This window comes from Lissotriton helveticus, chromosome 1_1, assembly GCF_964261635.1.
Source record: "Lissotriton helveticus chromosome 1_1, aLisHel1.1, whole genome shotgun sequence".
Taxonomy (NCBI): domain Eukaryota; kingdom Metazoa; phylum Chordata; class Amphibia; order Caudata; family Salamandridae; genus Lissotriton; species Lissotriton helveticus.
In genome coordinates, this window is record NC_136057.1 from 806,759,930 (window position 1) to 806,786,082 (window position 26,153).

At 43.3% G+C, this 26,153-nt stretch overlaps 1 protein-coding gene across 2 annotated transcripts in view; it reads right to left on the reverse strand.

Moving 5' to 3' along the window:
- Positions 1 to 26,153, reverse strand: part of ZNF277 (zinc finger protein 277) — a 716,997-nt gene that overhangs the window by 524,683 nt on the left and 166,161 nt on the right. For both annotated transcript variants that reach the window (XM_078674468.1, XM_078674475.1), the window contains exons 3-4: positions 2,453 to 2,541; positions 1,876 to 1,958 (exon numbers count right to left, since the gene is read on the reverse strand). In XM_078674468.1, coding sequence (XP_078530594.1) covers positions 1,876 to 1,958; positions 2,453 to 2,541 — 172 coding nt within the window. The remainder of the gene's footprint in view (positions 1 to 1,875; positions 1,959 to 2,452; positions 2,542 to 26,153) is intronic.

Genomic DNA, 26,153 nt, shown 5'->3' on the forward strand with positions numbered 1-26,153 from the left:
TTAGGAACTCTAGAGACAATATATTACCTCAGCCTCTAGCATATTTACAAATAACTGTATTTATATGTGATGAAATGGTCTCGCACTTTCTTTTCTGTATTAAGAGCCATTTCATGTGTAATTTTCGCAAATCATTCATGCTGATATATATGTGCATCCTTTTTAATGAATGATTACACTGCTTGAAAGCGTACAGTACCTATACTCATTTTTCGTGTATTTCACATATGCCATTTCAGATGCAAAAAAATTATTTTGGGGGTGGATCGATATACACATGCACCGTTAGATATGTTTACTATTGCTTAGTTCAGTAATTATGGACATGAATTCGTGGAGTGGGTGTAGTGTGTTTTATCTAGGTACCTGAATCGATATTCCTATTCTTTGCCCTTCTCCGGTTATAAATCAATAATATCCCTACAACGGCATAGAAACCCTTTTCATAATTCAGTCATAGCGCATGCTGTCACATTAAGCAAGCCTATTCCTCCAGCCCCCTAGAAAGCACACCGAGTTCTTAAACAAATCCAAGCCTTCAGCAACCTGGGAAATCCCCGCTGCTTTGTTTTGATTTTGTCCGAGAACTCCTGTAAAGCACTGTAAGAACGACCAGTTCTTAGTGACATCTTTATTGACGTCTTATGCCCAGCCTTACGTCAAAACCGGCACCTTTCAGGTATAAATATACCAACGTTGCCTTAAGCAAACACACTGTGGTAATCCTGGAGCAGTGCAGCTATCTACTTCCGAAGAGCCCAGCTGATGCAAGAGCCCACGGACGCTGCCTCTCCCTTTTGACGCGCTGAGAAAGACGCTGTCTTTTCTCCTGCCGAGAAATCCAGTCTCCGGCGTTTCCAGCCTACCTTTGCGGGTGACTGGGATACCGAGTCCTGAGAGAGAGATACCAACCCTCCTGCCTTCTAATACCCAGGTACTGAACTGACTAAACCCTTACAGAGAATTCTTGAGTCAGATTCTTGGCAAAACAAACTTAACTTAAACTGCTACTTACTTACTCCTTCCCACGTATTAGGCTTAGGTCAGGTACACCGGGGTAGGCGTAGTTAGAAGCACCAGTTGAGTACGATTAGTCAATGTATATATGTATGTATCTATTTTATCCATTTTAAAGTATCATATGGCTAAGAAACCATATCAATGCTTTTACAGTATTATTTTATAATCCTGCTTTTACTGTATGCACTTTACTTAACTATAATTATTGCAATTGTAGCAATTCATTTCTCTTGTATGAGGAAAGAGACTGCTCAATAAATAACACCTTTTATTGAAAACGCCCGTCTCTCTTTTTCTCTGCAATCTGGTGAAACTAAGTATGCACCTTTGACTGAGTGAAATAGCTGTCTTTTGTTTTCACACAACTCTAGAGATATACTCTTAATCAGGGAGAGCAAAGTTGTCATGTTTTATGGTTGTCAGAAACTAAATCCCTTCTTGTCTATCCAGGGAGGTTAAACTCCTCCTCGCTTATTCGAGAAAGTTTCTAGTGAACTCTGAGCTAGCTGGCAAACACTTAAGTCTAATATAGTCAGTAGAGACCTAGTTAACCTCAGTCCTACGTCTACACTACTGAAGATATTATTCCAATGCGCAGAGCCTATTGGGACTATAGGAACTACACTACAAGAGTACAGTGGACATTGTGCACATTTGCTCATATTGCTATGTAGAACAAATATCAGTTTCAATAAGTATTGTAAATTTAATAACACCGTAAATCCTTAATATGTACTTTGTATGGCAATATCCATTAACATATGTATACATGTAATTCAGGATGACTCTGAAAAATTTGAAAAACGCAATAAAGATATATTTTTTTTAAATTCAAACAATATAAGAAGGACTAACCAGTCTCTTTTGTTGAAGCTGTTCTCTCAGTATTCGGTCTTCTGGTAAAACATCACATAGCAGGTAATAATTTTCTTGTTCTTCTGATGAATGAAAAACAGCAAATATAAACAAAATTCTGAAAAAGATATTTCTAACCCTACTTTGCCCCAGATTCTTTAAAAAAATGTGGCTGGTAGCTTGAAAGCATTTCAGGTAGTGATAGTAAACAACAAATTCAAGAAACTCTTTACTGCATACTTAAATTAAGGACAGCATATTGATTGTTCAAGTCCAAAAGGGGGGGGGGGGGGGGGAGGTCAATCGCCACCTCAGCCAGTAGGACCACTTATAGGACACCGCTCCGTCAGCCACTAAATCCACTACATAGACAAGAACCCTTCATATCACCAACTGCACCACTCACGATATATAAAAAGCCTCGGAGAAGACCAGCCAGCGTTATCCCCCATGTAAACCCTGCCCCGATTAAGGAAGAACTGTGGGGAAGCATGTGCGACAGATGGATTCATAAAACGGTTCCAGCACTATTTCTTTAATTGTTAGGCATGAGAGCACAGTAAAGAGCCATGATTACCTAAGGAAGCCTCCGAGTTGGTTCTTATCACGGTGCAGAAGTCAGTTATGGGCTGCTCAGTGAACCTTTTCTTCCAATATATAGCATACCTTCAAGAAAACAGGGAATTCGTTATCAAACTGCAGCAAGAAAAACAAAGAGAAGAAACATGCAGAGACGTTCTCGTGTGGTTTTCCGTCATTTTAATAATAGCATTCACTGCAGTCATCTTTGAAGCATTCCGTCCCGGCATACCATTCTTAACGATGCCCTCACTAACAATGATTTTGCCTGCAGCACCCATTCACACACAAAGGCCTCTGTGCTCCTATCTCTTTTGAGAGGCTCTGTACAAAGTTTGTCGGTGTGTGTTCAGGCTGCACACACCATCAACGAAAAAACAACATTAATTGTGAATTCCTCATAAACAAGGTACAGTTAATCAAGAACAAATCACCGAATGAGGATGAACATAAAACATACATAAAATCTGAGACATCTCAATTGTAAATAATGTTAGAACTATATTATCATTTTCCATGGCAATCCCAGGCCCATTGCTGATACAAGCCTAATCTGTAACCCTGCACCTCTTGGACCAAGCACCGACCAATTAACCTGTGGATCATGCTCCGCCCACAGGCCATACCCTTCTGGACCTTGTTGTCTCACCCAACTGACAATCAGAGTCCACTCTATACCCAGAATGCACCATTATGTTGAAATCCACACCATGGCTTCCAGCATAACCTGTGTGGAGTCTGTGTGGTAGTGAACAACAACACTGTTCAGGCTAACAGGTGATAAACCCCACTACTATTCTGCGAATCATAGTCAGACTAACAGCTCTACAAAGATCACCTATGTGTAACGAAAATGGAGTTGGCAACTGATAGGTGGTCAGCCATTTCCCCATGCTAGTCTGTTTTATTGCTCCCTCTCAGCATGAGCAGAACACCTGAATAAGAGGTAATGGTTACTTGATAAGAGTTCCCTGCTTTCCCGCACTATAATCACAGGATACAAGTGCCAACTAGGATCTCATTCAAAACATCAGACTTTGATCACATACTTGTTCAAGGCAGCAAAGATTAAACACATTCTAGAAATATGCTACACTGTCTTGAAAAATACTATTGTGTACACAATGTACTTGCTATGAGCAATGTGAGTAAACAAAGTATTTGATTCAAAACTGGTACAAGTGTAAGTGTTCACAAGGGTGACTTCATGGTTATTCAGAATGTGTTGTGTTTAATAACTTGAGGCAATGAGATTAAAATTAATGTTTGGTCGTGCATGTGCAGAACAACTGTAGCAGTCCAAGTAGCACCCTACTCAGTGTGGACAAAAAACACCTATAGTGCCAGAGCACGCCGCTCTATGCACCCACAAGTGGTTCATCAACTGGTCTGCACAGAAATAAAGAAAGTAAATGAAAGGTAAAACTAAGTAGAGGAAAGTTACCTTCTAAAATAAAGTGTGTATTCGTACCAAGGAATGTGGGAAAGAAGTAACACATTCCAGTAGTAGTTTTCTGTCTATTTAGGGTTTGGATGGGGGTAGCTAAAAGAAACAGCCAGGGTGTAGTAGGCCCCACTAACTTGTGCCAAGTTCGGTCATGAGTGCATATATCAGAGCACATTCGGTTTAAGTCACAGTCAAGCGGTCCAGGCCCACGTGTTTAGGCTGTCCTCTGGGCATTAATCACACATCTTACACTAGAACCTTGGTGAGAACAAAAATATCAGGGGAAGAGGAGGAGAAGCAGAGCCCTATATTTTAATTATTTTCAATTACATGGTGATCATGTTGGCAAAAACACTACAAAACAACAAAGTTATAATGATGTGGATCAATTTTGTGAGAACTTACATATTTACACACTTTGGGGGACAAAGACCATTTTGATTGGTCATAGAAAGACAGATACCTGTAGCCTAATGCACCCAAATTCGTTTGTGCATATATATTTGAACATTCCATATAAAGAAAACATCCTAGAAGAAAATGTAATGTATATTTAGATTGTATATGAATTTTGCAGCCCGCAACTGTCCACTGGAAGAAACACTTGTTTTCTTAATGAAATGACGGGTTATCACACAGAAAACATGCTGGATAAGGAAAGCAGCAAAAAGTATAAGTCAGTGTGCTCTGTAGATCCCACTTGACATTGGCTTACGTATTACGTTCACGTGTTTGTTTTGTTGATTCTAACACGCTGTAGGATTAGTCCTTTAGCTCCATCTTCAACAAATGGTTGGAATCAGGTGTCTCTTCAGTTTTGAACCCTATAAAAATTACCACTATTTTGATAGACTGGATAGAGCTTAGAAGTGTGCGGATATTTAGAGCTAATGTTGCCTCTGTCTGTTTTCCTTGCTGGTTACACATGTCCATGGATCTTTAATGTCAAAATTACTAGAGAGATCTAGGATATGGATTCAGAGCTGTTGCTTTAGTAAAAAACTATCAAAAGACTTCACAATGTAAAACTTTAAGCGATCATCAATCCGTCCCTCAATGTCCTACTACATTAACAAATAAATCTTCATTGTTCCTACTAGCGTGAACTGCACGCCAACAGATATGCAAGATATGCAAGCGTAACCTAATTTAAAGTCCAACATAACTCTTCTCGGAGACACATAATGCAGAAGGTTTAAAGTGCAGAAGGTTTAAAGTACAGAGGGTTAAGTAGGGAAAATTAAAAGCAGCACCATCATTAAGAACAGAAATATCGGTGTTAAGATTTTAATTGTAATTTATTTTTGTACTACAATTCTATTCACAGGAAGAAAAAAGGCGTTTAGCTTGCCTAGCAACTCGTCTGAGGGCCTCCCCGATTTCTTTAAGCTATTTTCCTGCTATCGTATGAGTGAGCATGGGAGTGGCAGAGGTGCGAGCCTTCCAGGCACACTGAGATTGGGATAAGTCACCATTACCTTCCTTGCCAGTCCATGTTGGAGGGTGTCATCTAGTGGCACTGCCATTGGGATACTGATGTAAAAGCATGTATTCAATCCCAATAAGATCTGTGGAAGTCCAGGTTGTCAGTTTCATAATCACCACAGGCTCAATTAGGAGTCTTTCCCAATCTGGGAAAGTACTGGACTATAAGGACTCTGTGAGAAGCTGGCTTAGTGTATAGTGCACAGTTACGTGAGGGAGCACCCCGCACTAATCCAGACAACCTTTTATGGTGATTTTAGTGGTCATAGACAACCTTGGAAAGCTCTCTAAGTGGTAGGTGAGGGGAGCAGCCTTCAGGCTTAGTCCAGAAGGAGTGTAAAGCAGCTTGTTTTGCCAGAGCATAATCGTATTGGTATAGATTAAGTGAAAAAGAACCACAAAGTGTATTTATAAAAAATATGTATTTATAATAAGATACTCACTAACACATACCGATATCTCCTAACCGGAGATATACACAATACACACAATACTTTGCAACAGAAACAGGTAAGTAGCACAGATACGCAGTGATCGCTAGGGGAAAACCAAACTAGATTCTAAAATAGTGGTATGCGAACCACAACTCAAGTCACGACTATGCCCAGAATACGTAGAAGTGCCGGGACCCAAGTAACAACATGAGGTAAGTAACCAGGAACCCCACGGAGGCCGTGTGTACAGTGGGAACACGACTGCGGGCTCAATACAAGTCAATGGGTAAGTCGCAGTTGCAATTTTAAAGAAGGACCCTTCCCAGTGGACCCTGAAGAAACCCCGTGGAGGACAGACGGTTGGAGAGCCACCTCACCCATGGATACCCTAGGAACCTGGATGCCTAAACCAGGGAAGCCGGGTGCATAGGTGTGAAGTGGCGTCGGAAACCGCAGTCAAACTCAATGGAGGACATCAGGAAGATACCGCTGCTGGAGAAGGTGAAAGTGTCCGGTGAAACCCAAAGGTGGATTCAAGATTAGAAGTACCTGTAAGCAGAGGGGACAGAGTCTATGCCACTTAGGAGTGACCAGTCAGCCCAGAAGACGAATGCCCACCGAAGTCCAGTGTTGCACGAGCCGACGATGACCTTGGAGCTGCAGCTGTACGGACCAGGAGACGCTGTGGAAGACTAGGAGACGTACACGAGCTGTCCCACATTGGATGTCGGTGTCCGTCGGGAGCACCAACAAGCTTCGGCAACTGGCAACAACGTGGAAAGCGAAGAAGGTGTAGTGTCGGGACCAGCAAAGTCCAGGTGACTCACCACAATCAGGGAAGTCAGAGCAGGCCCCGAGCAATCAGGGGAACCCGATGAAATCAAAGAAGACCCTCAAGAGGACCTACAGGCCGGAGGCCTGGAGTCGAAAAAGGACGTTGAGCAGCTCACCAAAGATGCAGGCCCATGATGCAAGTGATGTGGTGAGGACAAATATCTTGGTCACAGGAGATGCTTGAGGTTTGGGCTACTTGGAGCCTGAAGATCTTGGTGGAAGGAAGCCAACACGCCTTTGCAACAGCAAGTTGATGTGGTGCACAGGGGTTCGGTTCCTGTGGCTCTGGTGTGGGAGGTAGAATTCCAACATGTTTGATACCAAACATGACAGGGCTTTTTACTGCCAGTTTAGAGATGGTCATCGCGTAATCACGCATGTATCGTAATGGCTGATGCACTTACAACCCGGGAGAATAGATTTCAGAGGTTGTAGGGGTGTCCTGCTCATCAAGGGGCACCCACACTTAGAACCGAGCACCCTGCCGTCAGGATTGAAAGGCCTGCTTTAGGGGTGACTTATAGATATTAAGTGCCGTAACTTTAGATATTGGGAAACCTATATCTTTTGTAAGTGGTGCAAGTATCAGCTTACACATGCTGCAATTGTAGACCTGAAGTTACAGTTTGAGTGGTCTCCCATGGGTGGTATAATACATGCTTTAGCCCATGGGGGACCCCTGGTGTACCTATGCCTTTGGTACCTCAGTACCATATGCTAGGGACTTATAATGATACACCAGTATCCAATCTGGGAGGTACCTAAGTACTTACCATGACCAAGTTAGGGGAGAAGGCACATAAACTGGGGTCCTGATTAGCAGGATCCCAGTCAGACTAGTCAGAAACAGCATAGCACCAGACAAAAAGTGGGGGGTAACCATAAAAGCAGATCCTAGCCATTGCTGAATATGTTAGCTGGACATGGAGAAGACAACATAATGTTTAAAGATCTGAGCATAGCTTCATCACCTTTGATTTCCAACAAAAAAATCATAAGGAGGTGAATGAAGGCCCTTTTATCACCCTATCTTGTTAGCAAATACTTAAACAAAAATACGAACAAAAATGGTAGTCAATCGACTCCTCCTATTCATGTCCCCAAACTAGTCAACCTAGATTCATGCCACACCGGTCAAACAGGCTTAAAATGAAATTGAATTGTTTAAATAGCATCTAAACAAATGAAAGAGGATGGCAGAACCCTATTATCGTTGAATGCCGAGAAGGCTTTTGAATCAGATGAGCGGCATTTTCTATTCAGTATACAGAAAAGGATGGAATTTGGGACAAATTGTAATGCATGTGCAAAACTGCCACATAAACCCAGTGCCCAGGATATGAGTCAATGGCACACTATCGAAAACGTTCAGTATTGATAGGGGAACACAGCAAGATTTCCGACTACCCCAATTCCAATTGTGATGACTGAAACTTGATGACAAGCACAACTGCAAATCCTGGAGGACGGCGCTAATGGGGAAGTGAAGAATTTCATGGTAGACAGGAGAAAAAAATATGTTTATTGTTTTTAATTTATCAGTATTGAATTGAGTGAAAATGTACACTATGCCAAAATGAAATATCAGGACATTGTATTATTGGTTTGGGATAAGTGTGTGCCACAGTAATATTGTCGTTTGACACGTGTTGCAATAAAATACATACTTTAATACTATAATTGTTCAGACCCACCACCCCATTTGAAGGCTATGATTCAGCCAGGAACGTAATCTCAAAGAAAGAATTGTGTGGATACAGTACTTTACTCGTCATAAGCTGAAAAGATAAGCATTGGCAAACCCCAATTAGTCACTCACCTTTTAAAAGCAAAAGACTTACTGGCTTTGCTGAACAGCATTGGCAAAAAAGGAAAAAAAAGCATGATGATCTGTATGAGGACAGCCCCACTATGCATGCATGCATGCATGCATGTATATGCGTGAGTACACTATTGCAGCCTATTGAAATGACATGTATACGTTGTTTATTTTTTTATTTAGTAGTCCAAGATGGCGGACGCCTATCTTGGAGCTGTAAATAAATAAAAAAAATGAATGTAATGTGTGTGAGAGCACGTTTAAAGAATGATGCAGCATAGCAGCAAATTGTAGCTGTCTGGCCCTCCAAAAAATAAACTACGAAAAAAAAGAATGTGATAGAGAAGGTCGAGGGTACAAAGGGGGAGGGGGGACAGGCATGGAGTTAAAACATTTTTAAGTAAACGAACGGGAGGAACAATGGAATAGTTGTGGTGGAGGGAGTGAGTGGGTGGTTTGAGGAGAGACGCAGTACACAAGCGCTAAAGTTATAAAATGGCGTGCCAGAACAAAAATTAAACGTACTTTCTTGAATGGAAGCAGTGGAGGGACATCAGTCATCCAATCAGAAAACAGTAAAGAAGTAATGCTCCAGATACATGACAAACAAATAATAGGGAAGAAATCCACTGAATAGGAAGCAAGGAAATGAGATATAAAACGCCATCCACTCAAGCAAGGGGCTGACACAAAGCCTCTAATAAGTATATGTTTAAATGCATTAGAAACAATTAGGTATTAGCTAAAAATGTCTTTAAGTAACACCTAGGAGAAAGAGATGCAATACAGATAGAACACAGTTACATATAAGGTTCCGTTCTACCAGTCAGGCAGTCTTTAGCGCACAAACCAGGCATATATCAACATTTCAAATGGCAACATCACGCAAGTGCGAAGACAATTTTTAATTAAAAAAAAGAATAGGGGACTGTTCATGTGACATTTGCATGTTAATATGATTGAAGAATAAATATTACCTGTCTGAAAGACTTGAAGCATTTCATAATTTCGTATAAACCCTTAGGCCAGTGGCGGTGGGTCCATTGGGGGCGTTGGGGCGTTGCCCCACTAGTCACCGTCGTTACTTCGCGCATTTATTAAGTATGTGCAGTGCAGTGATTGAAAAATAAATGATCCTAAGAAGCGCACTCACAGTCTGCGTGCGTGCGTCAATGAGAGCCAGCTGCCTGTACCAGGACAAGCAGAATCGGACATCGCAGAATGGTGTGGGGGCGGGGCTGCGAGAGTGAATGACAGCGCCAGCTGAGCAGAAATAGGAGCGCAGCAGGCAGCACAGTGTGTGCGCATTTTGGACTAGTCCTTTTTTACGACTGGCCCACGCATGCGCACACGCGGTAGTCCCTTCCCCCCTCCTCCTCCCCTCTAGCTGGCAGACAGGCAGAGACCTGGGGACCCGGGTCTCACATGGGCAGTATTCACCCTGCTCGTTATCCAATCCTGGCGCAGTGGCACTGTTAAGCTGTGCCAGGATTGGCTGAGTAAATACACTGCGCAGAGTTCAGCACTGGTGCCGAGCGTGGGTGGTGCAGAAGTCGGACCCATTCAGAAGACGGCGCGGGACGGTAAGTTTTAATTTATATATATATTTTCACTAAACCTCTCCCGCCAAGACCCCCCCCCCCCCTTCATGTCCCCCCCGCGCGGCGCGACGACCCCAGTTCAACCCCCCACCCACCTGTAATGCCGGCCGGCGACCGTGACTGTGAAAGAGGTTGTCAAGAAGTTATTAGTCACGACATGTGAAGTCCCAGCCTCGCTGCAGCCTGTCAGGCTTTCTGCCCCCGCCTTTATTTCAAAACGTATATGAGGAAAGGCAGCACACGGGTTCGGTTACCACGGCAGCTTTGGTTGAGAGGGCGCTGCTGGCTCTGGGGTATTTTTGACATTTCTGGGACAGGGGATGCTGTGGGGCGCCTTGTAATGCCACAAGCCTCTAAGTAATGCAATTTATTCAACGTGCTTATTATATTCGTCCTCGTTTTCTTTACCTCTTTGTTCTTGCACTTCTCCTCTTAATAAATTGTTTACCATTTTCTTTACATTGTGGATTCAGTTTTTTTATGCTTTTTATTTGTGCCTTCCCTTCCCTCTTTGGCTCCCCATGTCTCTGTTCCTCTCCCCAGTCCTTCTGTGCTGCTCTGCTGTGTCTCCTTCTCTCCTGCCTCGTCTTCCCTGAGTACCTTCCAGTTTTCGTTTCTTTTGTCAGCTCCCAAACTACGCAGTGACCTTCCCCTCCGAGATTTACACCTTTTTGGTGATTTTTAATGAAAATGGTGAAGGGGCATCTTGTTTTGCGCGCACTTCAGATTCATCACACGCTGGTGTCACCTGTTGTAGTTTCCAATGGAGTGTCCCCTTGCCTTGTAGGGTTCACAAACGTAAAGCACTTTCATTTACTCATTTAACCTAAACACACAACATTAACTATATTATAGCGGGTGCGTGTACAGTAAGAACACGCAGCAAAGGCGAAGGAAGCGTATTGGCCCACTTCCGTCCATGTCATCATGCTAAGCAGGTTTCTTTTCTTTACTTGTGGTCACATGGTAAGAATCCACCCTCGATCACTAGATCACCGTGAAGCATCATAGATGATACATTGATGTATATGTAGTGCGCCGGTCTCCCTGAGCAGTATTTGGCACTGCAATAACAGCTGTTATTGCTACCCTAATCAATGTTAATGATTTTACCGGCCTAAGCATGATGAAGGGCTTAGTAGACCTGTCAGAATTCTAATCTATAATCATGTCAAACACAGATCCTACTGCCGTAGCGGTGCATCCATTGGGGCATAATATCCTCCAACTCAATCGGTGCTAAAATCACAGGTTTAATCTAATCCGACAGGACTGTTCTTCCAAGGTCGAAAATGAGCAGAACTGACTTTGGTACTGCAATCAAAACTTAGATTTCGTCAGTTTGTGTTCTGCAAAGGTGCACTAATCACTCCTTATTTAGAGCATATTTTGCCGTTTAAGGTGTGTTGGACTGGCTGACTGACAAAACGGCATGGATTCTATAATATTATCAAGGTAAGGTCTTTGATAGGCGCACAGTGCAACTGGAACTGAAAACAGCCCTAAACGGACAGTGAATCCAACAAGCATTAAAAAGTCATTGTTAAAATCATATTGCAAATATGTCAACTTGGTATCGTTTTTATGGTTGCAGTGTGAGTTCATTTTGCATATATAAGCTGGTGTGTGTTTTAATTTGTGGATTGTTTTTTAGGAACAAAAAAACATTTCTAGTGAAAGTGGTAATTGCTATTCTCAGTATCTGAGTTAACGGAAAAAGAGGTCTCTTTCTTATTAATGCATGAAGGTATTAGGAGATTTCACTTCATCAGTTGCAGCACAGCCGATATTTCCCCTAGTTAGTGGAGCTTGGGTAAACAGTGCGCCTGCACTTAAGGATTAAGCAGGTGGTTACACACAATCTTATCCAGGACTCGGTTTTACTGAAGTGGCAGTGCAGAAATCTGTAATCTGTGGTTTGGTCCCTTAGGGAGCACTTATCCTGTACGTTTTTTTCTGCTCAGAATCCTCTGTCAGGAGAAATATTAACCCTTCAGAGTCTAAAACTTTTTCCAGAACTTCTACGACAAGTGTACTCCGCCGTTTGTGAGAAAATCCAAATGCAGTATTTGTAGAAATATATTATTTTAGATACATGTGCACCTAAATTACACTTTACAATTCACTTCTAGGTAGCTTATTTATAAATAAAGGTTATTATTTTGCCAGGAAATGAATAGACGCCTAGCCATCGCTCAACAAACTCATAATATTGTTCTAATAAAAATAAGCTCTGCTGTGAGAAAAAAAGAATATGTAGGGTGGCATAAAACCTTAGCGCTTATAGTGTTAGGGAGTTCTCCCTTAGGGTGCGCACTTGGGGGTGTTGCAGAGCTCATGAAATATCTTTGGAATAAAAGAACTTCGCTTTTGGGTTTTTTCAAACTAAACTTACAATTCTATCCATTTTATTTCAGTACTACATCCCACTCTCCATGTTTTAGCAATCCCACCTTAAGAGGATGGCGTGTTGGAATGGGCTAGAACTGAAATAGATAACAGAGTGAGGTATTGAACTTGCTTACACAATCTACTGCCCTGCCCAGGGAAAAACAGGCAGAACAAACTAAGAAGCCTGTAGGCCATTAGTGACTTGAAGATATTGTTCTGTTTGACAAACAGCCGATTGACTGGGTAGAACTGGAGGAAAGATGATAATTTTACAAGCAAACCAAGAGGTAATATACACAGAAGAGAAATATCTTTTGTGATCTTAATGTTGTAGCAGTTCAAATTTGTGATAATTACCAATATCCATAAGCATCAGAGAAGCATTATGTGTGGGAAGTGCTAGCAAGGATTAGGAGTGTAACGCTGGCCCCTGCAGCACTGGTGGTGCATTGGGGGAGCCAAACCTTTCGGAGGGCCCCCAATCCTTCATAGGTCCCCGGTTTAGCCCACGGTCAATGAATATCTGTGAGACCTATGGGAGACTCAGATACCCCTTATTACCTTCTATAGGGGTGCCCATCATGTTGGTTTACACGGCTAGCAAGGATCCTAAGAACTGTGCGCCCAGAAACAAACTCCCCACCCCTCATGCTTCTTGGGCGCCCAGTGTTCATGTGGGTCACATTTTCTGGTGCCTTTCTCCACCGACTGAACCCTCCAACTCCACCCCACTCTAGATAACTCACACACAGGCGTGCAGCTTCCTCGTCACAGCTCACCATAACCAAGGTGGACTCTATAATATCTCAGCAGCCTGTGACCTAGGCAACCATTCCACCGCACCTGTGACTTACTACCAAGTGTGACCAGCATGGCATTGACAGATTCATTTCCTTTGCCCCTGGTCACTCCTTCTAGATCTCCTGGTAGTAGTCACCCTGCTCATACCACTCTTGGGTGTACAATCCATAGTTGTGGTGGGTCTATTTTCATTCCTCGGTGTCTTCGTCTAGTCCTTTGGATTATTTGATCATCACTCTTCTAACAACACAAATATCTCCTCCTTTCCACAAATCACCTCCTAACTTTATTCACAGAGATCTTCTCCTTTCCACAAATCACCTTCCAGCAGCTACCTATGTTATATGACCTCTCTTTATTAATGTAATAACTACACTTTCACAATTGCTTTATTAACCTTCCTGCTTTCTCAAATTTGCTTGAAAATGCACCATTTTCCACTCTTTTTCTCAAAATTTTCTCGGGGGGACATTCCCCCCTAACCCCCCTCAGGTTGTTCTCGCTCGCTCGCTACGGTGTTGTATGCCATGCCTTTTACGCCTCACCACTTTCAAATGTCACCAGCCGCCACTGCCTTAGGCCCCACCCTTCATAAAATATTGAGAAATCTGGTTTATTAGTAAAGACACTAAAAAAAGCAAGGAGTTCGGGTGCGAATTGTCAGGACGCGTTACAAGGCACTCGCAAAATGAAATGTGTCTAATGGTGCTTCGATTCAGTTTTAAAATGAACGTGAAGTACAGGATACCAATCTTCCATTTGTATTTTACAGTTTGCCTTTCATGAGCAATCTTTCATCCATTCGTTTGCTTGTCTGTAATCGTGCACAGTACCACGGTTCCTTCTCGCTCAGTCTGTCAGAGGGATAGGAGCTGAATATTGAAATGAGAGCAGGCCTGAAACAAGCATTAGAAATGCAATCGGGCTCGGATTTATTTGAGTTTGAGCTAATGGCATTGTAAATGGTAATGTATTTTTGCTAAGTGTTATGGAGTGTGTTAATGTGGTGTGTAGTGGAATTATGTGTGTTAGATTATAATTGTAGCAATGGTGGCATGCTGTGTTTTTACATGAATATGTTTAAAACTAAAGTGTACCATACTGAGATTGCTACAATACTTAATTGTGGATGTGTAACAATCGATGCATGTACTGATGGCCGTGACTGCCTGTAGAAATTGTGCACTGATGGCTGGTGGTGAGCAGTAGCATTGGTGGTGGTGGTACTGCTGGCCGTAGTACTGGTAGTGGTAGTACTGGTGGTGGTGGTACTGGTGGTGGTGGTACTGGTGGTGGTAGTACTGGTGGTGGTAGTGGTATTGGTAGTGGTAGTACTGGTAGTGGTAGTACTGGTGGTCGTGGTACTGGTAGTACTGGTGGTGGTGGTAGTGGTAGTACTGGTGCCTGTAGTACTGGTAGTACTGGTGGTGGTGGTGGTACTGGTGGTGGTAGTACTGGTGGTGGTGGTGGTACTGGTAGTACTGGTGGTGGTAGTACTGGTGATGGTGGTACTGGTGGTGGTGGTAGTGGTACTGGTAGTACTGGTAGTGGTAGTACTGGTAGTGGTGGTGGTGGTGGTGGTGGTATTGGTAGTGGTAGTACTGGTGGTGGTGTTACTGGTAGTACTGGAGGTGGTGGTAATGGTAGTACTGGTGGTGGTAGTACTGGTAGTGGTAGTACTGGTAGTGGTAGTACTGGTGGTCGTGGTACTGGTAGTACTGGTGGTGGTGGTAGTGGTAGTACTGGTGCCTGTAGTACTGGTAGTACTGGTGGTGGTGGTGGTGGTACTGGTGGTGGTAGTACTGGTGGTGGTGGTGGTACTGGTAGTACTGGTGGTGGTAGTACTGGTGATGGTGGTACTGGTGGTGGTGGTAGTGGTACTGGTAGTTCTGGTAGTGGTAGTACTGGTAGTGGTGGTGGTGGTGGTGGTGGTGGTATTGGTAGTGGTAGTACTGGTGGTGGTGTTACTGGTAGTACTGGAGGTGGTGGTACTGGTAATGGTAGTACTGGTGGTGGTAGTACTGGTGGTGGTAGTACTGGTAGTGGTGGTACTGGTAGTGGTGGTACTGGTGGTGGTACTGGTAGTGGTAGTACTGCTGGTGGTAATAATGGTAGTGGTAGTACTGGTGGTGGTACCGGTAGTGGTAGTGCTAGTGGTGGTGGTACTGCACGCGGGTCTGTAAAATTGGAAGTGTATGGCGGCCCTGCGACTGTATGCATTTGTAAAGTCTGCACGTTTGAAGCCTTGTGGCGCTGCAAGCACGTGTGTCTTAAACATTGCAAGGTTGGTGGCACTGCACTTATGTCTGCATAGCTCACGTTCTACGTGGCACCGCACCCGTCCCTGTGAATATGAAGACACGTTCATAAAGCACGAGTTCGTCGTAAAATCAAAGCGTTACTAAATTTCTCATTTAAAAATGTAGAATTTTGGAAACTATCATGTGCACTGGTAAAAAAACACACATTGAGTCCATAGAAAGGAGACATAGCTAAAGCTATTCTCCAGTAGGTGCAGCAGAGAGTGGGCGCGGGTTGTAATTGGGATGTACAGATTGTGTTTACCTCTGGATAGAATGTTGATTAACCAATGGACAGTAGAGAGATGGCAGCGGCTGTCGATCATGATGATGAAACCTATGTTTCACAGGGACTGGGATGTCTTGTTCATATTTACGGATCCCTAGGACCTATAGGCTTATACCACTGCATTTTGTTAAATAAAAGCACTGTGTATGTGGGTATGCAGCTGTGTGGACATGCATATATATATTATTTACATAATGTGTGTGTATATATGTATATACATATATATATATATATATATATATATATATATATATATATATATATATATATATATATATATATATCAACGTTTGTAGACATCCGTGCAACATCGGATGTATTCATAATGCATTCTTACCAGTGGTCAGTTGCACGGATGTCTACAAACGTTGACTGTATTTTAGCACCATACTCTATAGGTCCACGTTCGATGAGACTGCCACTCTATTTCTGTAAACATGCATGCACCTTTCCATTGTTTGATGAAGAAGGTGCGATGCCAGCTCATACAGGATTTCGTTACAGAAGTATTTGAATTGAATTTCGTTGTATGTCAGTTACTTTTGAGAGTTCAAAGAGTGTGCATACGTAGCTGCAGCGCTGTGCATGACGGGTGCTTCTATTACACGCTTTACATAAGGGGCACGCTGTTTGCAAAAATGTATTTAATGTTTACTAGTGCGGCTTCAGTCGCTGGATTATATTTAGGTTGTTTATATTACAGGGGGGTTATGTGTTCTGTTTGCAACCTGCCTGCCTTATTACAGTCTCTGATATTCTAATGCAGTTATAACTAGGCAGATCATTGGCTAAACTCTAAACCAAGCCTTTAGTTTTTACGTGGTCGCGGGGCCACACATCAGCCTGCCCCAGGTCACACGGCTTTGTGAGATCTCCAAATGTACAATGCGAGAATAGTAGAAACTGGGCTACCTCTCCTCACGAGGCGCAGTCCTTGAACTGCGCCATAATTGCTGTTAATTCTGCACCCTTTAACTCACTACAAATGCTGAAACGCAGTCTCCGTTTGAAGATATATCCGTATATTTTGCATTGCGGCCATGTCATGTCGCATTCGTTTTGTTATGGCGGCTCTCTCTTTAAAAACACTTATTCTCCACGTACAGCAGTCTGGACGTTACTCACGGCCTTGTCGCCCTTCGTGCTCGTATACACGGCCTCGCTGTTAACTGCGTCATTCATTCCTTCGGAGCGCTAGGCGCTGTGATATTGCGCTTTACCTTGCTGGTTCTGGGAGGGATACTGTGTTTGCAGATGTGTCCTGGGGAGGCCCCGAGGTCACTCTATAACCTGCAGTGGGGGCTTCAGACAACCGCTGCCTATGTGGGGCCTCCTGCAGACTGCGCCCACAGGACCGCACGGCCCTGCAAATAAAACTGCTTCCCCGCGGCTGACACAAGCCAGATCACTGCAAATTGATGGCCCTGCTTTTCTCGTGAGACAGACCCGGAAAATGTAGTTGTGTCTGATGGATATTGGGCTCCGTCTACACGAAGCTGCAAGAAACGTCCTGGAGGTCGGAGAAGCTCTGTTCAGATCAGATGTTCAGTGCACAGCTTCAACCGAGGGTACGTACCTGCAGGAATGTAGCGAGGTACAATGCGAAACTAAATTACAAGACAGTATGTGGAGGGAGAAACCCGCTCTGTAACGCGCTGCAGAGTTCTACGAGTGTGCATCTCAGGAATCCCTTTCAGAGAAATAAAAATGTCTTAAGAAGTGTGAGTATACGAATCATATTGATTTGTGTGATGGATTGTGCAATTATAAATAAATTGGTCCTGAAGTTTCCAATTCTTCAGTTAAATAAACAAAAACACCTTTCGGAAATACTGCTTATTTCGCATGGACAATTTGGCGAAAATGTCGGAAAGAAACTGGAACAGAAAAGTGTGCAGGCCCGTCCCTTGCGGTCTGAGCGCATGCCAGGAAACTAGATTTCTGTTCGAAAGTCCTCATTACCGGCCCTTGCTATCTGGCGGCAGCGTTTAATGGGCTGCGCGGGATTCTTTCCGAAGCGCCGTGTGTTTTGGTTGCTCCGTATCCTGAGCCAGCTAGCGCCTTAAGGAGGCATGCGCCTACGCCTGGGCGCCAAGGGTGCTCGGCTCCTTTTGTTTCGACGTAGTTACCTCTCGCAGTCCACGACAAACTTGGGAAATGTAGCTCTAGTTTACCATGGGCATGTTATCACGGTCCTCTCAGGAAGCTGCGCGCTGAGAGCTGCAGAATTGTGAACGCGCCCGGCCATCTGGATTCACTAACGGAGGCACGCTGACAGCTCCTAATTATAATTTATGTACTTCTTAGCGCGAGCACGCACGAAATATGCCCAAAATGGCGGAACTAAACTACATTTACCCTATCACTTCAAGCCTATTAAAACGAAAACACAAGGAAGACGAATCACTGACCAGATGACAGAAAACGCTAAGGAATGTCTGGAATTTCTCTCTCCAAGGCCCTAGGAGATACTTCTTCTTTTTTTTCTCCTTTAACATTAGTTCTCAAACTCCTCCCAGTTTCACTGGGAAGGAGTCCGAGCCCTAAAAATGGCATTATTACTACAGCTCCAATGCCCGTGGGTCTGCATAGCAACCCTGTTCAGAGCATGTAATCAGTGATGTTACTTTAAAATCTGACATTGTGAGGAAAGCACCATCATTATAAAAGTTAATACCACAACTGAGGCAATAGATTGTGAATACATGCATTAATGGCGGATATACTTGACAAACATAATGAAGCTTCAAGGCCTACTTTGCAAGCACCTTCCATGAATGCTGCTTCTTGGTCGACAAACATATGTGCTTCAATTAAGTGTAATGTGATGTCATGGTTGTGTGTACAGTGTTTTGAACCGTCGGTCAATTTGATGGAGTTATGCTGCGTGTAATTAGGAGAGACTTTGTCCAAAATTTACCTCAGAAGTGCTTTGTGAAGATTAAAATAGTCTGAGCTTGGAAGATCTTCACAGAGTCTTAAATGTATGTACGGGTGTGCTAAAGGACGTTTGCGGTTTTTTGGGATTTGGTGGTTGGTTCTTCTTTTCTGGGCCATAGTAAAGTGCTTCCGATATATCCATCACAAATACATTCCAGGGAGGCAGTTATGATGAGAAGACGTACGCGCGATGGTATGTGGTATGTTTAAGCTGTCATTGTAGAAGTAGTTCTGTGGTGTATGTTGGTGTGGTGCACAACAGCGCTGTTGGTTTGGTAGCAATTTGCCAACTGTATACCTGTATTTTAATAGGATCACCACAAATTAAAATAAATAAATAAAGACACTTTTACTTTGTGATGCGCAAATGATAAATATTTACTAAAACATGATTTCAAACACTTTTGTTTGCATATTCAAAGTTGTATCTGTAAAACTCTATGTTTTGGAAATTAAGTGGCCATTTTAAAGGAAAATGCGCTGTTTGTAAATAACAGTACGCCACCACACAATGCTTTAGGTACATTAACACAATCACCTGCCTCATGTCCATTAAGGCTAGGTGGGTCACAATAGCGTGTCGTGCTTAAAGTGGATCATGGTTCTCAAAAGTGTAGAAAGCACTGCTCTAGGCTATACATTGAAACCCAGATTATGAGCGATCATCCATGTGTTGAGCGCAAGTGGTAAGGAGCGTCTATACTGTACTTATTGAGAAGTGTGTCATCGGTTTGGGTGATATATGCATCCATAAAAGAAATCTAGCTATTTATTGTGAAAGCGTGACTGTACACATAGTGCAATACCTCCTGAATTGTGAGTAGTCAGTCTCTTAGATGAGAAGCAAGTCAGCAGTACATCGCTGCAGGTTTAGAATCATCATTACTTAGAAGGGGTTAAGCAATAGTTATAAGCAAAGAATGAGTGTTACATAGATATTTTGTCTACTAAGAACAATTGCAAACAGGGCTATCTTGTGGGAGTAAAGTACAGGGAAAGGCAATGGAAGCGTCACAGTTACAGATACATAGATCAAACAACTGGCATCTGTTAAGGCTCAAAAGGTTAATAAATGCTGAATAAGAAAATATACTGGCATTGGACGTCCTTCCTTTTGACTGTGGTGCAATCGAAGCAAGGACAAGCTGAGGTATGCAGACCAAATGTGCTGTCAAGGACAACTTTAAACAAGCATTAGGAATGCATTAGGGCTCGGTCTGTTTGAGTTTGAGATAATGGCATTGTATATGGTAATGTGCACTGACAGCTGCTGATGATTGTGCCAATTTAAAGAGTGGCTGGTGTACTGTCAGCTGTTGGTGTGTGTGTGCGTTTAGTGAAAGTTGCACTGACATTGTTTGTTGTGTGTGTGGGTGTTTAGCGGCACGGATGCATGGTGCAGGTTTTTTTTGGTGAAAGCGTACATTGGTGGTTGTTGGTGTTTGTGCATGGTGAAAGCATTCATTGACGGCTGGGGGTGTGGTGTGTGTTGTTTTCTGTGTACTGGTGAGTGTGTGGTGGTGAGTCTGTGGGGGTGAGCCTGGGAAGAAAGTGTGGTGGTGAGTGTGTTGTGGTGAGTGGTGACGAGTGTGTGGTGTTGAGAGAGTGAGGTGTGTGGTTTGTGTGTGTGCTATGTGTGTGTGTGGTGTGTGTATGGTATGTGTGTGTGGTGTATGTGTGTGTAGTGTTTTCTACACACTGCCCCTACACATTCACACACTGCTCACCCACACACTCCCAATGTCACCCTGCATAGTCACACACTGTTTATACTGCACACTCGTTCTGCACACTCACACAATGTGCACCCTGCACCCTTACACACGGTCTCTGCAGTCACTCTGCACTCACTGTCACTCTACACGCACTCTGCACTCATTCACTCTGAATCTGCACCCTGCACTCTGAATCTGCACCCTGCACTCTGAATCTGCACTCACTGCACTCTGAATCTGCACTCTGCATTCTCAATCTGCACTCTGCACTCTCAATCTGCATTCTCAATCTGCACTCTGCACTCTCAATCTGCACTCTCAAACTGCACACTCAAACTGCACACTCAAACTGCACACTCAAACTGCACTCTGATTCTGCACTCTGATTCTGCACTCTGATTCTGCACTCTCAATCTGCACTCTGATTCTGCACTCTGATTCTGCACTCTCAATCTGCACTCTCAATCTGCACTCTCAATCTGCACTCTCAATCTGCACTCTGCATTCTCAATCTGCACTCTCAATCTGCACTCTGCATTCTCAATCTGCACTCTGCATTCTCTCTTTTTTTTTGTCCTCATAAATGCCACCAGATGATGTCAACTCTAGATAGGCTCTCTCCAGGCCACAGGCATAGACCAGCTGTTCCCGCCCTGGGGTATATGGATAGCGATGGAGGTCACCCAGAGGTAGGTTGTTTCCTAAGCCAACTCCCATTCACGACGTAGCTTGCAACTTTGTGAGAATAGGACCACTAACCTCTGGCATAATCATTGGACTCAATGGATGTTATCGCTCAGTCCATGCATTCAGGGCACACCAGATTTCATTGGCTCTTTCTCCACCACACAACATATCTAAACGGCTGACCGCCATGATGTTTCTAAGGCAGTCTACAAATCTGGGGGGGTTAACAGACTTCCACTCCCTACAAATTTCTCTCCTAGCAATAACAATTACATAGAAGATAAACTGAGAAGTACAATTTCGAATATTATAATCTTGGGGAGACCAAAAATAATTAATCTGGGGCTGGGAACAATTGGGGATGATACCACTTCTTCTAAGAATTCACACACCTCACTCCAATAGCTCTCAATGGCTGGGCAGTCGACAAACATATGTCTGTCATCCGCAGCTGGAGACTTACATCTTGGACAAAAATATACTTCTGCTGACAACTTAGATAGTTTAGCTGGAGTCCAATAGACCCTATACAATGTGAATAGGTGGTTTCGTCTGAGATTGGAAGGTTTTATAATTTTTTGGGAGAGTGTAAAAGAGTCTGTCCAAACCTTCAGTACCTCCCCGGCATTAGGGTCTGAAAGGTTATTCCATAGCTTAATGGTTTCAGCTCCTAGATTGTCCTTAGCCCCCATAAATATATTGTATCAATGCGCAACCTCACCTTTCCATCCCCTGTCCCTATTAATTGATTCCAATAGGGGTATTTCCTGGTCATAAGCCCAACACTGCCTCCCCCACCAGGAGGACAATTGATAAAATTTAAACCTAGTAATAGAACCCTCCATTAGGTTCGACAGGGATTCCCAACTTAATAATGCCGAATTATTACACAGGTGCCCCCAGTTTGTAATACCTGCCACTCTCAATGGTAGGGCCAGTCGGTCTAGTAGGCATTCTGGTGTACCTGGGGAGTCCCAAATTGGGGCCAGGGAATGGTAATAGGGTATATCAAGCATTCTACGTAATGATTGCCAGATGTTGAGTGCTGTTTTTAGGAGCTTCAGTCGAACCTTTTAAAAAAACTTATGATCCCCAAATTTGTAAAGAAAAAACTCTAAACCGTGTGGCAGATCTGAAAGCATAGCCTGGAAGAGTTTACCCTGAGATGAAGAATCGAGTTTATTTGCTAAAAGTCTAAAATTCTTAAACTGAAAAGCATAACAATAAAGAAGTAAATCAGGGAGAGCCAGCCCGCCTAGTTTCAATCCCCTTCTCAATTTCCTCCAGGCGATCCTTGGAGATTTAGTTGCCCAAATGAAGGATCCAATCCTTCCTTGGAGGTTCGCAATGTCCGTTTTATTGAAGTTAAGGGGGATGGAGTTAAATAGGAAGGTGATTTTCGGCAAGATAATCATTTTGACCAGATTGACTCTACCATAGATGTTAAGCGGTAGGGTATTCCATCTGGTCAATAGTTTCCTCACTTCCTTTACTACCGTCTCCCAACTTACTTTCGTAACGTTATCCAAGTTATGGGTAACATGAATTCCTAGGTATCTGATTTTTTGTTTAGCTTCTGGTATCTGAACTATATTGTTCCAGCTCATAATGTCTGTTTTGTCTTTATTTATTCTATATCCAGACAGTACCAAAATCCTCCGCTAAATCAAACAACCTAGGAATAGCCTCAACCGGATTAGATGTGTATAGGAGGAGATCGTCAGCATATAATGCTGTCTTAAGCGTCAAATCCCCTATTTTAAAAGGTAGAATTACTGGATCTGATCTTAAAGAACAGACAAAGGGCTCAATGTAGATGCCAAAGAGGAGGGGGGACAGGGGACAACCCTGCCTCGTTCCCCGTGAGATGTTAAACCAGTCTGTACGGCAACCGTTGATTAAGATTTTGGCCCGGGGATTCCTATGTAATGTTGCAATGCCCTCGATAAATACATCCGGAAACCCAAACTTCACCATAGTTTTCCATAGAAATAACCAGTTCACTTGATTGAAGGCTTTTGCTGCATCGATCGCAACGATGGCAAGTGGCAGCCCCCTGTCTATTGCTATATCTATTGCTCCTAAGACTTGGAACGTAAGTTCGTTGAGTTGACGGCCAGGTATAAACCCCCTCTGATCCGAATTGATTATAGATTTAATTATTTTTGCCAACCTAGATGCGAGTATACCGGAGTATATTTTCAGGTCAGAGTTGAGTAGGGAAATAGGTCTATATGACTATTTTTTTGGGATCTTTGTTGGGCTTCGCTATCAAGGTAATTGTAGCCTCTGACCAAGAAGGTGGTGCTTGGTCCCCTCGCAGGAAGATGTTATTAAACAGCGTTAATAGGGGTATTAGGACTTCCTCCAAATTATCTTTATACACCTCAGTTGGCAGTCCGTCCGGACCAGGGGCCTTATTCCTAGACATCTTTTTTATCTGAGCCCGTATTTCCCCTTCAGTAATCTCTGTACCTAGGAAAGCTATATCACTTTCACTCAGCTGGGGTAGCTCTCTCTGATCCCACCACTTTTCAAGCTCCTCCGGTCCACAGTTATTTTCTTCGTGATAAAGCTCCTCCATAAATCTTCTAGCCTCTGTCCTGATTTCTACATCCTCTGTTAGGGGCATCCCAGAATCTTTCTGTATTAGCAAGCTTATGTTATTCCTACTCCTCTCGGTCCTAGCCTTCCATGCCAGGAGTGAACCACACTTTTCTCCATATTCAAAATTGTGAAGCTTGCTTACTTCCCATTTATCCTTGTTTACCTTGTCAGCTCGTGCCTTAAGGCCTATCTGTAGCTGCAGAAGCTCTTTTTCAAGTATCGGAATCCTGTTTCTTTCTTCCAAAACAGCTAACTGCAACTGTAATTCCTTCTTTTTAATTAAATCAAGGGCCTTGGTATTCTCTTCTTTCCCCAGTTTTCTTTTTAATACCATATGTGGTCCACCTGAACTCCGAGGGGCTAACCTTAAAGTTGATGTTTAACTCAACAACAAAGTGATCGGACAATCCTGTGGGAATGTGTGAAACTGAAGTAATGTCAGGCAAAAAGGCTCGATCTAAAAGAAAGAGATATATTCTGGGGTACTGTTTATACTTCTTACTATAAAAGGAATACTCCCTGAGATTGCCATGTTTTACTCTCCAAGCATCTATTAAGGAAAAATCTTTCATGATATTCCTTAAGGTTAAGAGGGATTTATTTGGGGGATTATATTTAGCGTTTGAAGTATGGTCCAACTGTGTGTCTAATAAAAGATTAAATTCGCCTCCCAAAATGACTGGAGCTGGGTGCAGAATAATATGTTTCTCTAACTTTTGAAGAAAACCTGAATTGTCCTCATTGGGACCGTAATAAACAGCGCACTGAAAAGTGAAGCTTCCTATAGAGAGGACTGCCACCAGCCATCGACCCGATCGATCAGTTTCCCAGTTCTGAACCCTAATCCCCCTATTTGCACGCACTACTAAAGCTACTCCTCAAGTAGATCCCCTCTGTTTAGAGCAGAAAACTTCCTGTACCCAGCTAAATTTTCCAAATATTTGACCACAAATCTTCGCCTCAAGATGAGTCTCTTGCAAAAGGTATATATGTGCACTCTGCATTCTCAATCTGCACTCTGCATTCTCAATCTGCATTCTCAATCTGCACTCTGCATTCTCAATCTGCACTCTGCACTCTCAATCTGCACTCTGCACTCTGCATTCTCAATCTGCACTCTGCATTCTCAATCTGCACTCTGCATTCTCAATCTGCACTCTGCATTCTCAATCTGCACTCTGCATTCTCAATCTGCACTCTGCACTCTCAATCTGCTCTCTGCACTCTCAATCTGCTCTCTGCACTCTCAATCTGCTCTCTGCACTCTCAATCTGCATTCTGCACGCTCAATCTCTCAATCTGCATTCTGCACTCTGAATCTGCATTCTGCACTCTGAATCTGCATTCTGCACTCTGAAACTGCACTCTGATTCTGCACTCTGAAACTGCACTCTGAAACTGCACTCTGAATCTGCACTCTGAATCTGCACTCTGAATCTGCACTCTGAATCTGCACTCTGAATCTGCACTCTGAATCTGCACTCTGCACTCTGAATCTGCACTCTGCACTCTGAATCTGCATTCTGCACTCTGAATCTGCACTCTGCACTCTGAATCTGCACTCTGATTCTGCACTCTGATTCTGCACTCTGATTCTGCACTCTGATTCTGCACTCTGATTCTGCACTCTGATTCTGCACTCTGATTCTGCACTCTGATTCTGCACTCTGATTCTGCACTCTGATTCTGCACTCTGATTCTGCACTCTGCACTCTCAATCTGCACTCTCAATCTGCACTCTCAATCTGCACTCTGCACTCTCAATCTGCACTCTGCACTCTCAATCTGCACTCTGCACTCTCAATCTGCACTCTGCACTCTCAATCTGCACTCTGCACTCTCAATCTGCACTCTGCACTCTCAATCTGCACTCTGCATTCTCAATCTGCACTCTGATTCTGCACTCTGATTCTGCACTCTGATTCTGCACTCTGATTCTCAATCTGCACTCTGCATTCTCAATCTGCACTCTGCACTCTGATTCTGCACTCTGATTCTGCACTCTGATTCTGCACTCTGATTCTCAATCTGCACTCTGCATTCTCAATCTGCACTCTGCACTCTGATTCTGCACTCTGATTCTGCACTCTGATTCTCAATCTGCACTCTCAATCTGCACTCTCAATCTGCACTCTGCACTCTCAATCTGCACTCTCAATCTGCATTCTGCACTCTCAATCTGCATTGTGCACTCTGATTGTGCACTCTGATTCTCCACTCTGAATCTCCACTCTGAATCTGCACTCTGAATCTGCACTCTGAATCTGCACTCTGCACTCTGAATCTGCACTCTGATTCTGCACTCTGAAACTGCACTCTGAAACTGCACTCTGAAACTGCACTCTGAAA